Genomic DNA, 13,966 nt, shown 5'->3' with positions numbered 1-13,966 from the left:
AGCGCTGGCGGGGAGCGGCCGCAGCCCCGGGCGAGGAAACCCCTCCAGGACCGCGACCCCCGGCCCCGCCGCGGCTGCCCCCCCCCCCCCCCCCCCGCCCCCGCCGCTCGGCGGGGCTGGATGGGACGAGCCGCGCCGCGGCCGCCGGGCGCCGAGCGCCAGCCCCGGCGCCGCGGGGCTCTCGGGGGGCGAAGTTCCCCTTCCCGCGGCTGAGCCGCTCCGGTGTCACTTCCTGCCGGCGGCGGCGGGGCGAGGCGAGGCGAGGCGGCGGCGGCCGCGGCGCGGGGCGGGGCGGGGCGCGGAGCGGCGCCCGGGGCGGCGCGGGGCCGGCGGGGGCTCGGCGGGCCCTGGCCGCGGGGCGCTGCGCTGCGCTGCCCCGCCGAGCCGCGGCGGAGGATGCGGCGGAGCCGGGCGCCGCGGCTGGCGCTGGCCGCCTGCCTCGGCTCGTTCCTGCTGGTCGTCTTCTACTTCCAGAGCGGCCTCAACCCAGGTGGGTCCGCCGCGGCGCCGGCGCCGCGGCTCGGCGAGGGGTGCCGGCGCTCTCGGCGGGACCCCCGGAGGGCCCGGCCGGGGCGCGGGGGCGGGGGAGGGGTGCGGGCGCCGCGGGACGGGGCCGGGGGGCCGGGCACGGCGGTCAGCCCCTCGGGTCGCTTCGGTGTCGGTGGGAGCCGGTCTGGCGCAGAGGGGGAGCGTAAGTTGGGGTCAGCCGGTGAACTCGCCCGGGGGTTGCACGTTTCTCGGCCCGGAGCAGTGAACTTCGCCGTTGGGTTTGCGTGCGACGTGCGAGCGCCGTGCCGCCCCAGCGCAGCCGGCGTGGGGTGCAGTTCACGTTTCATTTTTAAAGCGAGCTTCGGTGGGGTGACCGCCCCGCGCGGTGTCCCCGCGTTCAGTGGAAGAGGGGCATGAAACTCTGCACAACTTCGTGCGATCCCTCTGCGGCCGTGCTGGGGTTAGGAGAGACCAGAGGAGCTGCTCCGTTCCGCAAGTGCCTGTTTCACACCCCCGGCCGCCAAAACTCCTGGGGAGCCTGGTTGAGTTGCTCAAGGGACGTCTTTAGTGTGTGCTCTTAGAAATACCTTCCACATTGGGAAACAATTCAGTAATAACAGAACTAAAATAAAAACAGTTTTGTACTGGAGGGGTTATTTATTTCCCTGCCTGCTTTCTGCTCTGTTGGGGAAATTAGCTCTTCTTTCCTAAGAGACGTTGTTGGGTAATTCCTGTAGTTTTAACAATGTACTAATGTTTTCTGATTATAGCAGCAATCCATCAGTGGGGCCTTTAAAGTTACATCTTAAAATTCCGAAGACTGATTTGATTGAAATGTTAGTGGAATTTTATCAGTGTGGACTAAAGAAAACGTGGTTTTCCTTTTCTAGGGGCTGTTCCATCACTTTAAAGTGTTTTTTCCTAAAAATGAAAAAAGGCTTAACTTGTTGGCTGAATAAGATTGAAAAGGAGTTGGGTTTTGGCAAGCATTTGTTATTTCTAGAAGAGCATGTGAACTTCGTTACATGAATTCAGTAATCCCAGAAGACCACAATCAGTATTGTATTCCTTAGTAACTTTTTTTTTTTTAAAAAGAAATGATATATGCGTCTTATTTTAGTATTGAGACTGTTCAGTAAAAAGTGCAGCACTGAATCGGCTCTAAGCTCCCAGGCTCCTAATAGGGAGACGATTGCGTTCTACATTGGATTCGCTTTCTAGTATTTGACTGGAAAATGTGGCTCTTTTCAGGACTCTGGTTTTCAAAAGGAGACTTCTGCATGTCTGAGTCAGCAGAACTCTCTGTGCTTACTTGACTTTAATCCCTTGCATGATCTCAACACCGTTTCACACGGAGTTCCCGTCAGGTCAGAGCAAACCAGGTGACGGTAATGGCGATGGCATCTCACAAGGCGTTTGGGCGATTTTGGCTCTGGAACGCTCCCTTGAGAGGCGCTGGCCAGCTGTGGCTTTGGGAAATGCAACACACGTAGTAGGCTGCAAAGCGGTTGCCTTGATATGGGGCAAGTGTGATTTTTGAAAGATCGTGTAGATGGTGATAGGTCTGGGGTAGGGATCTTGACCTGGTGGAAACTGACGGCATTTGTCGCTCAGTGGAAGCCCATTTGCGAGGGTGGTGAAGACCCTCTGCTGATTTGCCCCTTAAGGTTCACAAAAGAGGTGAACTAAAGCGATATTCATGTTCTTTAAAAACTGATGATTTTCTAGCCACATAGTTGTATCCCTGGGTCCAGCCTTCATTTTTGTGCCATTTCTTTCCCTTATTGTTTTTCAGTTTACGGTTTTCCCTTTCCTCTTTAGTTCTGTGAAAAACTCACACTAGCAGAGGAAAGATCATTACCAAATACAGAAAAGCAGCAAGCTAAAAATTGCTTTTCTTTTTCTTTTCTTTTTTTTTTTTTTTTTTTTTGATCCCAAGGGAAAGCAAACTGAGGCCAGTTACTTGATTTTTAGAAGTTACAAGTTACAATAGCAGGTAAACAATTTGCAGACAAAAATGTCATCTTTAAAGTGATGGTTGCCTTGAGGTTATTTGGAGTTCTAGTTGTCTAGTGTCATTTGGTTTCTGTATAATAATGAAGAAAAATGCTAGAAAAAGCAGCAGTGCTATGAGTTTCCCCAGGAGCAGTCAGATCCTTTTCTGCATCTTTAGCAGGATTCAGCAGGTCGCCTTTCCTGGGCCACCCACAGTCCATTGCGTGTAGCATGCTGAATTAATCCTTGCTAACAGCCCATAGAGACCAAACCATCCTCTGACCAGGACAACATGGGAGGAAAGACGATACAACCAGAAACGTTTGAGAGTTGCTAATGCCTCACGCAGCTCAGGGAGCAGGAATTAACTCCACCGGTTGCATTTTCCACTTTTAACTCCATCTGGGCAGTTATGCGCTGGAGCGGTTTGTGCTTAACTCCATGGCTGTGCTGAAATAAGGCTTTCTTGTTCTGCCCTCAGAACACCCACACACCAGCATGTGCTGAAATAACTCTGCTCCTAAATGCCGCTGAGTTGGTTATTTTGGTGCTGGGCTGAATTTGTTTGTACTGAAGTTGGTGGCAGAATCCCTCATTGTACCTCCTGGAGGCAGAAATGGGCTCGGGTGTGTTTGCCAACCTCACTGGTGCTCAGGAGAGGTGAGACAAGTCTCGGTGCTCCTCAGGGAGAGCATCCACGTGTGGGTTTGAGTGTGCATTGTCTTCATATCCCCAGTTGCTTTGCTCTGGCTTTACTTGCGGCTGGCTGTACCAGTGGGCAGCCATGGAGGGTATAGTCCTTGTCCCTGGCTGTGGGCTGCAGCTGAAGCACATGGACTGTCCCCTGCTCGCTTTGGGACAGTGATGACTTGTCTGTCCTGTTGGCCTTCAGCTGTCTCACTCCAGGCTCACAGACACGTGGGTGGCCAGGGGCAGCGGGTACTGATGGGGTTTGGCTGGAGCAGACGTCTTTCATCATCTTCAGGCCCTTCTGCATCTGGACTGGTGGTACAGGCAGGTACACTCAACTCCTGGGCAAACCTCGCGTGATCTCAGCTTGGTCCGTCGGGGGAGCTTGGTTGTACTGGTGTCAACCCACAGCCATCCAGGAGATCCCACCTGGCCTTGGCGTAATTGTCATCCATCTTCTGAGTTGATCTTCCTCTGCTGTCTCCTCCAGGGACGGTGCATCGTTAGTGGTGGCTATGCTGACTTCTGCACACCCTACATTTTCTGCGTAGAGAAGGTGGGAATAAGCAGTGGGGCTCTCAGACCGTTGTTTCATCTAACTCCGGTCATAGCGTATCTAGACTGGCACAGGGGTAAATGCTGGAGGCTGCTGATCCTTGTCTACATCAAAGCTTTGGTCACTGCTGTTCTCCGGAGAACTGCACAGTGGGGGAGCTAGGGATGACTATGCTAGCACAGATGTGGGGTAGAGGGAAGGGAGAGTGTCTGAAGGAGGTAGAGGGAGGTGAGTGGCAGGTGGTAGAGCCCTGCGTTCTTCTGCAGTTTCTGCAGACCTTAATTAAAGGTGCCGTGAGGCCACCCCAATGGTAGGTGTTTTAGGGAAACTGTGAGTAGGCAAATTGTACTGACGTCCAAAGAGCTGGCAGTTTTCAGGCTGCTAGTGAGGGGCCAGAGGGATGTGTGCAGGAACTTGTAGTCTCCTAAGCAGTTAATAAGCAGCTCCTTCAACCCAAAAGAGCGTATTTCCTAATGAGAGGTGATTGGGTGCTATGCAAAGCATTTTACATAACCTTCCCCCTCTCAAGGCTTCTATCTCTGACCAGTATTATTTGCATAAAAACCCAGCCCTTGCAATCTCAGAAGCGTTTTGAGGAAGAGGCATCCTTGGAAGCCTGAGGCAAGGAGGGAGGATGAGGTCATTCAGTCTGATCCCAAGAGACCCTTGCATAAGAGCCGGGCCATTCTGTTCTCGCCCCATCATTCCCGTGTCCAGTCCAGTGACTTGTGCGTGCTGGAGGTGACTGGGGGAGACAAAAGCAGACCCTGCACAGAGACAGCCTGCGGGATGGGGAGTGCTCTGCTTCCTGTTGTTTCTAGTTTGTTCCAGCACTCTAATAATATCACGTTCTCTAATAAGAAAGAAGGAAAAATCCTCAATCTCGAAATGATGCTTAATTTCTGCCCTGGTTCTGTCCAACTGCAGCATCCAGCTATTGCTTCTTACATCTTTTTAGCAGCACTTGCTTAACGCTGGCTTCTGCACTCCCCATTTTCTTCCACAACCTGCTGTCAGCATGAGTTGTTGGACTTCCACAGGGCTTTGCGAGTTAGACACACTCAGCCTTCCATCTGACTCTTTCTCAACAGGAGATACCAGAACCAGGATCATAGTAGTGCCAAGGTTGTGACACTGCTCCAGAAGGGTTTGCGAGCAGGGAAGTGGCAAGATCCCTCTTTCCATCCTTATCTGCTCCTACATCAACCACTTGTATCTACTCTGGGCACTGATAGAGCAAAGCCTCCTCCAACCACCCCTGGAGTGGAGGTACCACTTCACCAGCCTGAGAGAGGAGGATTGGGCTGTTACAGGAGGATGAGCAGCAATTCCAGAAGCCGCACCACCACACGTAGCAAATATCACAGGAAGGAAACTGTTCCTCATCATTTTGGTGTGGTTAGCAGCCAAGGTGGATATGGAAGATACCCGTTGTCACCACTCTGTGCCAACTTTGGGATGGTTTCTGTTGCCCAGCCCAGCATCTCTTGGCAAGAGCAGGTCCTGGAGAAGCTCTTGCTTCTGATCATTGCAAATCTGGCCTTTCAAGTTTTCTGAGCTATGCATCCAAAGTCTGTGGTTGCTCTTGTGAACTCTCAGTCAGTTCCATCCTCATGCCTAAAGATTTGTCCCTTCAGGGGGGGGGAAATTATAGAGATTATAGACTGATAGAGAATATAGAGTTTGTAAGTGATTTGACTGAGCCCTGATCCCTGAAGCTACAAGTGCAGCTACACCTCACCTGCATGGAGATACTTACACACTTAGATATTAGCAGACCCTTACAAACCAGGGATTTTTTTTTTTCAGAACAGGAAGGAGCCTATTTTAGACCTTAGTTCCTCCCCATTGTTTAAAGGTATTTTCAGACTGAAATTCAGGCGCTGCCTTGGGACGTGAGTGTGGTTTGGCCAGCGAAGGCTTTCAGAGACTGGGTCACGTTTGCAGCTGGCTGACACATGTCCTCAGCCTTCCAGATAACAAGGGCTATGCTACCTTCACCCTGGCTAATGCTGCAGACATGGGCAGGGATGTGAAATCTAAGACGTCCCCTGAGATGGTGTTGTTTTTTCTGTTTTGTTTTGTTTGCTTTTGTCATGGGGCAATTTTGCCCAGCTCAGATTCCCAGTGACGGTGCTGTGACGCCCGGGATGGAGCCGCTGCCCTTCAAGGAGCCAGTGCTCAAAGTACAGTGACGTTTGTCAGCTGAGGCATTGGGCAACACAGGCTGGAAAGCCCTCAGATCTGTCGTGTTTGAAGAAGACGTGAAATGCTGTAACCATGACCTGTTGTGTTAGAAAAATCTGCTTGGTCCAAGGCTGATATCGGGGCAGTCATGAAGCCCATCTGTTCCTGAGGGCCAGGCTTTTAATGAAGAATCCTTTCTCTACTCTTTCTTGGCTTTCTACAGTTCCTTGAGAATCTCTGAAATATGAGGGAGGTTTGGGAGGGGTAAGGAAGGGGCTCAACACACTGGGAATTAGCTCTGTGCCTGCAGGAGAGATTCATGTCTTGGTGGCTCTGCCAGGTGGATCAAGCTTTTGCTGGCCCCTCATCCCTCTGGCATCCCAGCCAGCTGTTTCTCTCTGACAGCACGTTGCACCTGTGCTTTCTGCTTTGTCCCCACTCCCAGAGCCCCAACACTCCTATTTATCCTGCAAAAAGGACGCCACAAAAACATCTTCTGGGAGCAGTAGGACCTTTGCCTGTGTTGGTGCGGGAAGGACCTTCTGGTGATCATCAGTCAGGTCTGAGGCTGGGAGGCGAGTGCTCACTCAGCAGTCAGGGCACTCCTGGGGGTGCTGGGGTTTATTGCGTGCTGGATTTTCTTTCTTAGTCCTTACTTCCCACAGGCATCTGAACGGAGGGCATGACAAACCTTCCATCTTAATCCCAGTGCAAACACAGCTGTCTTTCCCAGGACTCGCTATCAGAAGCCAAGAAACTACAAAGGCATTAGGTGCTTAACTTCCATTACACCCCCTCAGAACTGAGTACCCAAAGAAGGGCTTAACTCCCCAAATACCTCTGTGGGGCCAAAGGGGGGATGTTTCACATTGAGGCTTTGAGGCACAGCTGGGCAAATGCCCAAAACCTTCTTTGTTAAAAGGCAACTAAAGGCTATTAGCAGTCTGAGACGGGGGAACATCTCACCAAGTAGCTTTGGTGGCCTGAAAGGCCTGGGATGAACATCGCCGTGCCTAGGTCACGGAATCACAGAATGTTAAAAAGGTCCTGCCTTTGCTGCATGGCTTGCCCTGATGCTGAGAACAGGTTCAAATGGAACTACCTTAAGAGCTGGGGGTGTTTTTTTTTTCCTCAGTAAAATCATTCATGGATGGAGTGGAGTGACTGGTGTCAGTGGAGAGTTGAACCCCATATTTGTAGCCTTTGCTGTCCAGTTCAGACCGGTCTTTTCTCTCCCATACATGTACCTGCAGCTGTGGAGCTTGCACTGCTGTAAGCTGGGGCACCTTGTCTCTGTCTCCTGTCTGGATCTGCAGCTTTGGGACAGGTCTATATTCAACTACAAGCCCTCTGTGATTTCCCCACTTTTCACATGGATCTTTTAATTTTTCCCTTCCTCAAATAGCACTGCCTCCTTGGCAGTAAAATCCTTCTAAGAGGGCTGGATGGTGGGAGGTATTGCTAAATGCATCCTGCACATGCTGCTGCCCTGTTGGGATGTCTCCCTTCCCTGATGCTCACCTCCAGATGCCGGGATCCTTGCTTCATGGCTGGCTGTCATGGTTTATTCTGGCTAGCCCAGTTTTTGCTCTGTTGCAGGTTTGCACCCCATGTAATTCCAGTAAATTATCCAGTAAAATCAGTTGTAGAGCTCTGATAAATAGCGTTCAATTCCCAAATGTCTCCTCTGCATCCTAGACTCGCTCTCTTCTCCATTTCCCAATTGCTTGTGGCTTCCACTGGGAAGCCAAAATCTGCCTAAGTCAAAGCCCTACATGGGCAAAGGTGGGAAGAAAGAGTGTCTCTGTATCCCCAGGAGCTGGGTGGCCTGCTCTTTCTGCATGTCCTTCACAGGAGGTCACCCAGCATAGGAGGTAACACTGGGATGTGTGGTTTGATTTTGTTTCTCTTATGGTTTTAATGAGCTGGGAGCAAAGATGATGCTTCGTTTATTGTGTTGGAAGGAGAGTGTGATGCCCTGAGGGAGCACGCAGCATGTATGAGAACGGGGAAGGAAAGGAGAGACGAAGAACAGAGTGCAAGAAGTGGCTCAGCGTGACTCAAGTCTTGTGCAAAAGTGTCCCAACATTGCCACTGCAACCCTCGTGGTGTCAGGAGCTGTGGTGTGCTGGCTGGTCAGCAAACAGGGGCTGCAGCAGCACCAGCCAGGCACTGGGACATCTACAGACTTTACAGGAGGCAGCACGGTTAGTTTCAGCAGCCACCAGTGCCTGCTCCCCTCCGCATTGGAGCCGAGCAAGCCAAGGAGACCCAGTAGCCAGATGAACCCACAGTGGCTAATATCCTCAGCTGTCACCCCAGCATTTAACAGGCCTCACATTTCTGCTCCCCTCTCTCTGGTCTGAATCTGGCAGAGTACGGTAGTGCCCTGAAGAGCTCTTCCAGTCTGAGCCCCGCAGACAGGACAGCAATTGCAAAAAGCAAACACCACACTGCCCCGTGCCCACACGCTCCCCTGCAGTTGGCAAATACGTCTCAGCATCAGCCCCAAGCATTGCTGTGACTCGCCCTGGGCTGCTGCCTAAAGAATGGCCTTTCAGTATGAAAAGTTGGTGAATGGCTGTGTGAGAGCCCTGTGTGGGAGCTGGACCCAGGCCATGCCATTGGAAATCCATCTTGAACCTGGCGCTATTCTGTTGACCCACCCAGCCTGGCAGGACCTGTGGATGCGGGGACATCTTTATGGTGGCTTGCTGGTGGAGAGGTTAGTGTGAGGGAAGCTAAGCTCTCCGCAACATTTCTTTTGAATTCTTTCGAGCAGGTTTCATTTTTCCCAGGCCCTTTGCAGCAGTCCTTTCTGGGGTGGCTGGGTTGAATATGCTTTCTGAAGATCCCTGCCTTTCCAGCTCCCACCTTTTGAAGGCTCAGAAGCAAAGATCTGCAAAAGCCTGAATTTTGTTTCTAGATAGACCAGACCTTCCTTGTGCCTCGGAGAAGGGATTCAAAATCTATTCAACTTGCACAAATCCATTCCCTTTAGCTTGCTGGGGTGGCACTGAGCAGGTTTAGCATGGAGGGCATGGAGGTGTCCAGCCTTGAGCCAGCCGGTGGGGAATTCCTGCAGCCTGGAAGAGGAACAGGCTGGCTGGCCTGACTGTTCCTGTTTTCTCCACAGTGCCTCTGAGCTCTTAATATTTGGATGATCTTTGATTAGATAAAACAGTTGTAAATTTTTGGGCAGGCAGACTGATGGGAATTTGGCTGGGAAGAGCTGGGAGTTGGTCTTTCCTGGGAGAAGAAAGTTTTTCTCCCTGCTGGTTAGTACTGCAGCAGCTCTGACACCCTTGGGTTCAGCAGCTACGTCTGCAACTGAGGTGGCTCGTCACCATCTACCCATGCAGGAAAGCCTGGCCACATAACCCACATCCTTTGACAGCTCTGTGCTGAGATGAAAATCACCGTTCAGTATTAAAAATGGTTGAGGGTCTGGTGGCTGAGTGCATGTGGATCCAACGCCTGCCTGCTTTTCCTGTCCCAGTTGCATACACCACCCCATGCAGTCTCCGGTCCTTCCCTGTGCAGGGGCAAGAACTTCCTGACCTACAGCTGGGCTCTCCAAGCACCAGCCATTCCCAATGCTGTGGACAGCCCAGCCTGGCTCCTTCAAGCCCTGTTTGCCTCCATCTCTGTTAGAATGTCCTGCTTTCCCTCCACCTTATCAATCATCCTCCCTGATGCATTGGAGCAATGACAGACAAACGCATTCAGTGTTCCCAGCAGTGCTGCTTTGCCTGATTGCCATCACTGAACCCTCGTGGTGGTGTGTCACATTGCGAAGCTGTTTCCACAGCTGGGAGATGCTGCAAACCACACTGCCCCAGATCCGAGTCTGGTGTCGTGCTTGGATGAGTCGGTTGTGTGGCCACGTAAACAAACCATGGCTGAGCACAGATGCTGAGACCTGCTGTGCTGAAGAAGCACCACATGCTGGTGAGACCCTGCTTTTTCATAATGGGACTTAATTTTCATAGACTGTCCTAGAGCGTTATCCAGCTAGACTTGAAGTTGCTTTCTCCCCAAAAAGTGTCTTCTGGAGGTGGCACTGTCTCCGTACTGGCTCAAGTGGCAGATCAGCAAGCCCCTAGCCTGGGCACAGCAGATGGGTGGGTGCTGGCAACTCTAGGCGTGGTATGTGTGTGCATGGAGATGGGCTGTTGAACATTTTGGACCTGCACAGCAGTGCACAGGGCATGGCATGGCCAGTGGGTCTCTTCCCGTCCTTTGTCACCTCTGTGGTGTAGAGGGACACTGGGGCCTTGAGTCCTGGCCACTTGTCACAGCACTGCTCACAGCTTATTCTTCTCTTTGTAAATGCCACTTGATTAATAGCCCTCCATCTCCTGGCTGCTTTCCCAGCCCCGGGGAGGGAGCAGCAGCAGCGGGTTTGGGCCGTCCCTTGGAGTGGTCTCTCTGGGAGCGCTGCTCTCTCTGTGGATTTGCAGCCTCACCGCTAACGAGAAACCCGATCCAAGCCTGCTCTCTGGCCAGATGTTGCTTCACTGCTCTGGGCCGTGAATTACTGACCTTGCAGGAAGACGGGCAATATTGACATGAGGTTCAAAGGTGAGGTTTGTTTGGAGCCCCTGGGTGTGGGTGTCTCTGGGGCTGGCTCCCCTGTTCCAGAGGGCTTCCTTCAAGGGGACCTGGGAAATTAGCACAACCTGATTGGAGGTCAGAAGCTCCTCAGCAGTTCCCCATCCCTGTTCTTACTGTAATGCCCTGCAAGCACGCGGCTCTGCCCCCCTCCCCTTGCCACAGGGAGCCTCTCTGCACAGTCATGTTTCTCCACGACATAGGAAGTGGCAAGTTCAGTCCTGCACACATCTACAGTTCCTTTTGTCAAGGGTGCAGGGGTACCATATTCACAGCTGGGTCTTTTCCAAGTTTACTCCTGGCAGTATCAGAGAGATTGATTTCCCTTTAGCTTACTACGATCAGCAGACACAGGCACTGTGAGAATCAGACAAGGCTGACTTGATGCTGGTGGAGTTTTGCTTCAACTGCCCGTGAACAGCCGCTGCTGGGGCGGTGTAGGTGCAAGACTCCCAGATCCCTTCTTCCTGAGGTCTCCATTAGACCTTACTCATTCCCTCTAAAAAGGAAAGAGGTGTCTTCAGAGCACCTGCTGCTCACAGCCATTCTCAGGGCTTGACTGGCGACAGGGAGATAAATCCATCAACCACTCAGACAAGTTGCTACCAGTGATGTTGGATCTATGGGGTCTCAGTGCTGCAATGTCACTGGAGATGTTTGTATTCTCTGTTAAATGTGCTGGCTGGGGAAACAGGGCTCTTTGGTGGTCTCAGGCAATGCCCACTTCTAAATGCAGCAAAAGTAGGCACAGGGAGATATGTGATGAGTAGTTATGTGCTGGAGATGGTTCTCCCTAGTCTGTAGCAGGCTGTAATTAGCTCCTGACCTCCTCTGCAAGCTCATGCATCTCTTCAACACGTTGTAAAGCCTCTTGCTCTGTATCTTGTGGCAGTGAGTCTCACAGGTTAATGACCTGTTGTCATTTAGGAAGGCAGGACACAGACCCTCAGCTGCCTCTGCCAAGAGCAGAGGGGCGAGAGCCATGAAGCAAAGCCGGGGAGGGAGTGGCTGTGTTGGGAAGGATTTGCTAAGTGTGCGTTTTTTCCAAGATCGTTTGATGAGGCTTTCATCAATTCCAGATGCGTGGAGCTGACAAGATAGCTTGAAACGTATTCAGCAGGCAAGTCATTGAGCCATACGTTAGAGAGACTTCTTTTTCTTGTGTGTGTGCAGGTAGCCTATGTGCAGAGGGCACAAACAGCATCTGCCTGAACCAGACCTGACTGCGGGCAGGTTTTGAGCAAGTCCAGCCTGGTCCCCTCGCACCCTGGCCTGCTGTGGCCTCAGCAGCTGAGCAGAAGGCAGCAGGCTGGTGCAGATGGGCTCTTGGCTTGCTAGATCCATGCTGCTGCCTGAGCCCAAGAGCTTTCCGCAGCAGTGCCTTGCCTGAGCCTGCCCAGCGATAGGAGCCTGCAGGGGTATGGACACCACCGCAGTGTGCGGGTGTGCAGGGGAGAGGTGGGTCTCTGGTGCAGCCTTGCCAGTTGAAAATCAGCCTCTGTGCATCCCGGCAGGGATCTGTGCCTTGGCACTGCCAGCGCAAGCCCTTCTGCTGCAATTCCTGTTGAGCAGCAGACTGGAAAGGAGGAGTTTATTGACAAGGAATGGAAATGCTGGCAGTCCAGGCTTGCATTATATATGCAAGCAGCCAGCTGGGGCCAGGAGAGTGACAGGCATAATGGGGAAGAGAAATTGCTCTTGGATAGCTTCTAGCTTGGCTTGTAGGAGGAATTAACCATTTGAAAACAGAAGGTTGCATAGTACTTATGCACAGGTATTTTATTTTCTCACAGAGGCCATATTCTTGCTGGATACTGTTAATTTTCTCTTTCCTATAGCCATAGTCCTTGACAGCAGGAGCTAGGCACGTTGCACCAGCGAAATACATCCCCCCACCTCAAATACCTGTGATCCTTCTATTAAACCTTCCTGACATCAGCCTCAGGCTGGTGCCAGGTGACCAGAGCCTCCTGCCACCGAGGAGACATGAGGGTTTAGAAGGAACCACTGAATGGGACAAAGTGTCCAGATCAGCTGCTGTTGGCTCTGTTCCTGCTCTGCTCCCCACAGACGATGCTGTGGCATTTGGCAGGTTGCTTGAAACAGCTGGATTCTTTCTTTCCCTCTCTGCATGATTTATTGTGAGCTAATCCTATAGCTGTCACCCTTTTCCATCACTTGATTAGAGTTTCCCTGGCTGGTCCTTGACTCAAGTTGACTAAATTGGAATAAGAAAGCTTTCCTTGAAAAACAGAGCCTGAGCCATCCTCATCTCTGGGGAGGACGGAGCCACACAGCCAAGGGCCAGCTGTACCGACCCTTGTGCCTGGGTATAGCTGGTGACACTGTGATGGTCCAAGAGGTGCCATCAGCAAGAAATGAAGAAAAACTACCTTCAGAAACAAAGGCAAAGTAAGCTGTGTGGGAAAGCAGGAGTCAAAAGAGGAAAGAGCTTTCATGAGGCTTTACAGACAACAAGGAGCTTCCATATGTAATTTTATTATCTTCCTAATGGTAATGGCAATAACTTCTTCCTAGGATCCTGAGCATCAAGAGTAATTCTCAAGTGGTTTTAAAGCATGTCCAGCAGCCAGATCTCTGAATCACAGTTGCTTCTGGAACCGGTGGCTGCCAGTCCCCGTGCTGGCTTGGGTATGGTCAGCACTCCCTAAACAGGAGTCATCTGGCTGAAGCCTGGGTGGACCAGGGATTTCAGGTTTCAGGAGTCTGTTCCCAGCAGTTGTTAAAGGCTGGGCAGTCTCCTGTTAGGGAAAAAAAAAAAAGACAGAAAGTAAAGTTAGAAAGATAATTATTTTCCTGCATAGTGTGTGACACGCAATAGAAATCTGCACTAGTGCAGGATGTTCAGACCCGATCTCACGTCAGGAGTTTAATGTTCTTTTTGTAGCAGCTTAAAAAAATACATACATCTGACGACACCCCCTCAAACCTCCCAGCCGCCTTTGTGGCTGCTGTCTGAGCAGTTGTGTACAGCATATGGAAGCCGGAGTTGGCTGCAAACACATTAATGCTAAATCGTCTCTCAGCTCCAGCGTTAGCTGCAGAGTGCTGAGTTTGCACTGCACAAACGAAGCTCTGTGGGCTGGGTTTGTCATCCAGGCATGAGAAGCAAAATGTACACAAGTCCATTGTCTCTTTTGACACGCAAGTGCTCCAGCAGCCTTCTGGGAAGTGCCTCTTGAAGGGCGCTGGCGGGGAGCCGTGTCCAGGGTCACGTTAGCTTTGCAGCCCCTGGGAGCACTTGCACACCTCGGATGGTGAAAAGTCAGCGCCATGCCTTCCAGTTCCTGCTAAATCTGTGAGAGGATTAATGGAAATGGTCAGTGGAGATTACGTTGTCAGCAGTGCTTGCCATATTTCTTTGGAGTGCTTTCAGCAGAGGTCTCTCTTTTTAGTGGTTTGGAGAAAAATCCA

At 51.7% G+C, this 13,966-nt stretch overlaps 1 protein-coding gene across 1 annotated transcript in view; it reads left to right on the top strand.

Annotated features, from left to right (window-relative positions):
* Nucleotides 1–396: 396 nt before the first annotated feature.
* The window catches only part of CHST13 (carbohydrate sulfotransferase 13), a 32,094-nt gene continuing 18,524 nt past the window's right edge, over nt 397–13,966 (top strand). Inside the window, exon 1 of the mRNA XM_086470206.1 lies at nt 397–490. Coding sequence (XP_086326332.1) covers nt 397–490 — 94 coding nt within the window. The remainder of the gene's footprint in view (nt 491–13,966) is intronic.

This window comes from Leptosomus discolor, chromosome 9, assembly GCF_034619465.1.
Source record: "Leptosomus discolor isolate bLepDis1 chromosome 9, bLepDis1.hap2, whole genome shotgun sequence".
In the NCBI taxonomy this organism is placed as follows: Eukaryota; Metazoa; Chordata; class Aves; order Leptosomiformes; family Leptosomidae; genus Leptosomus; species Leptosomus discolor.
This window is presented reverse-complemented; position numbering and strand designations above follow the sequence as displayed.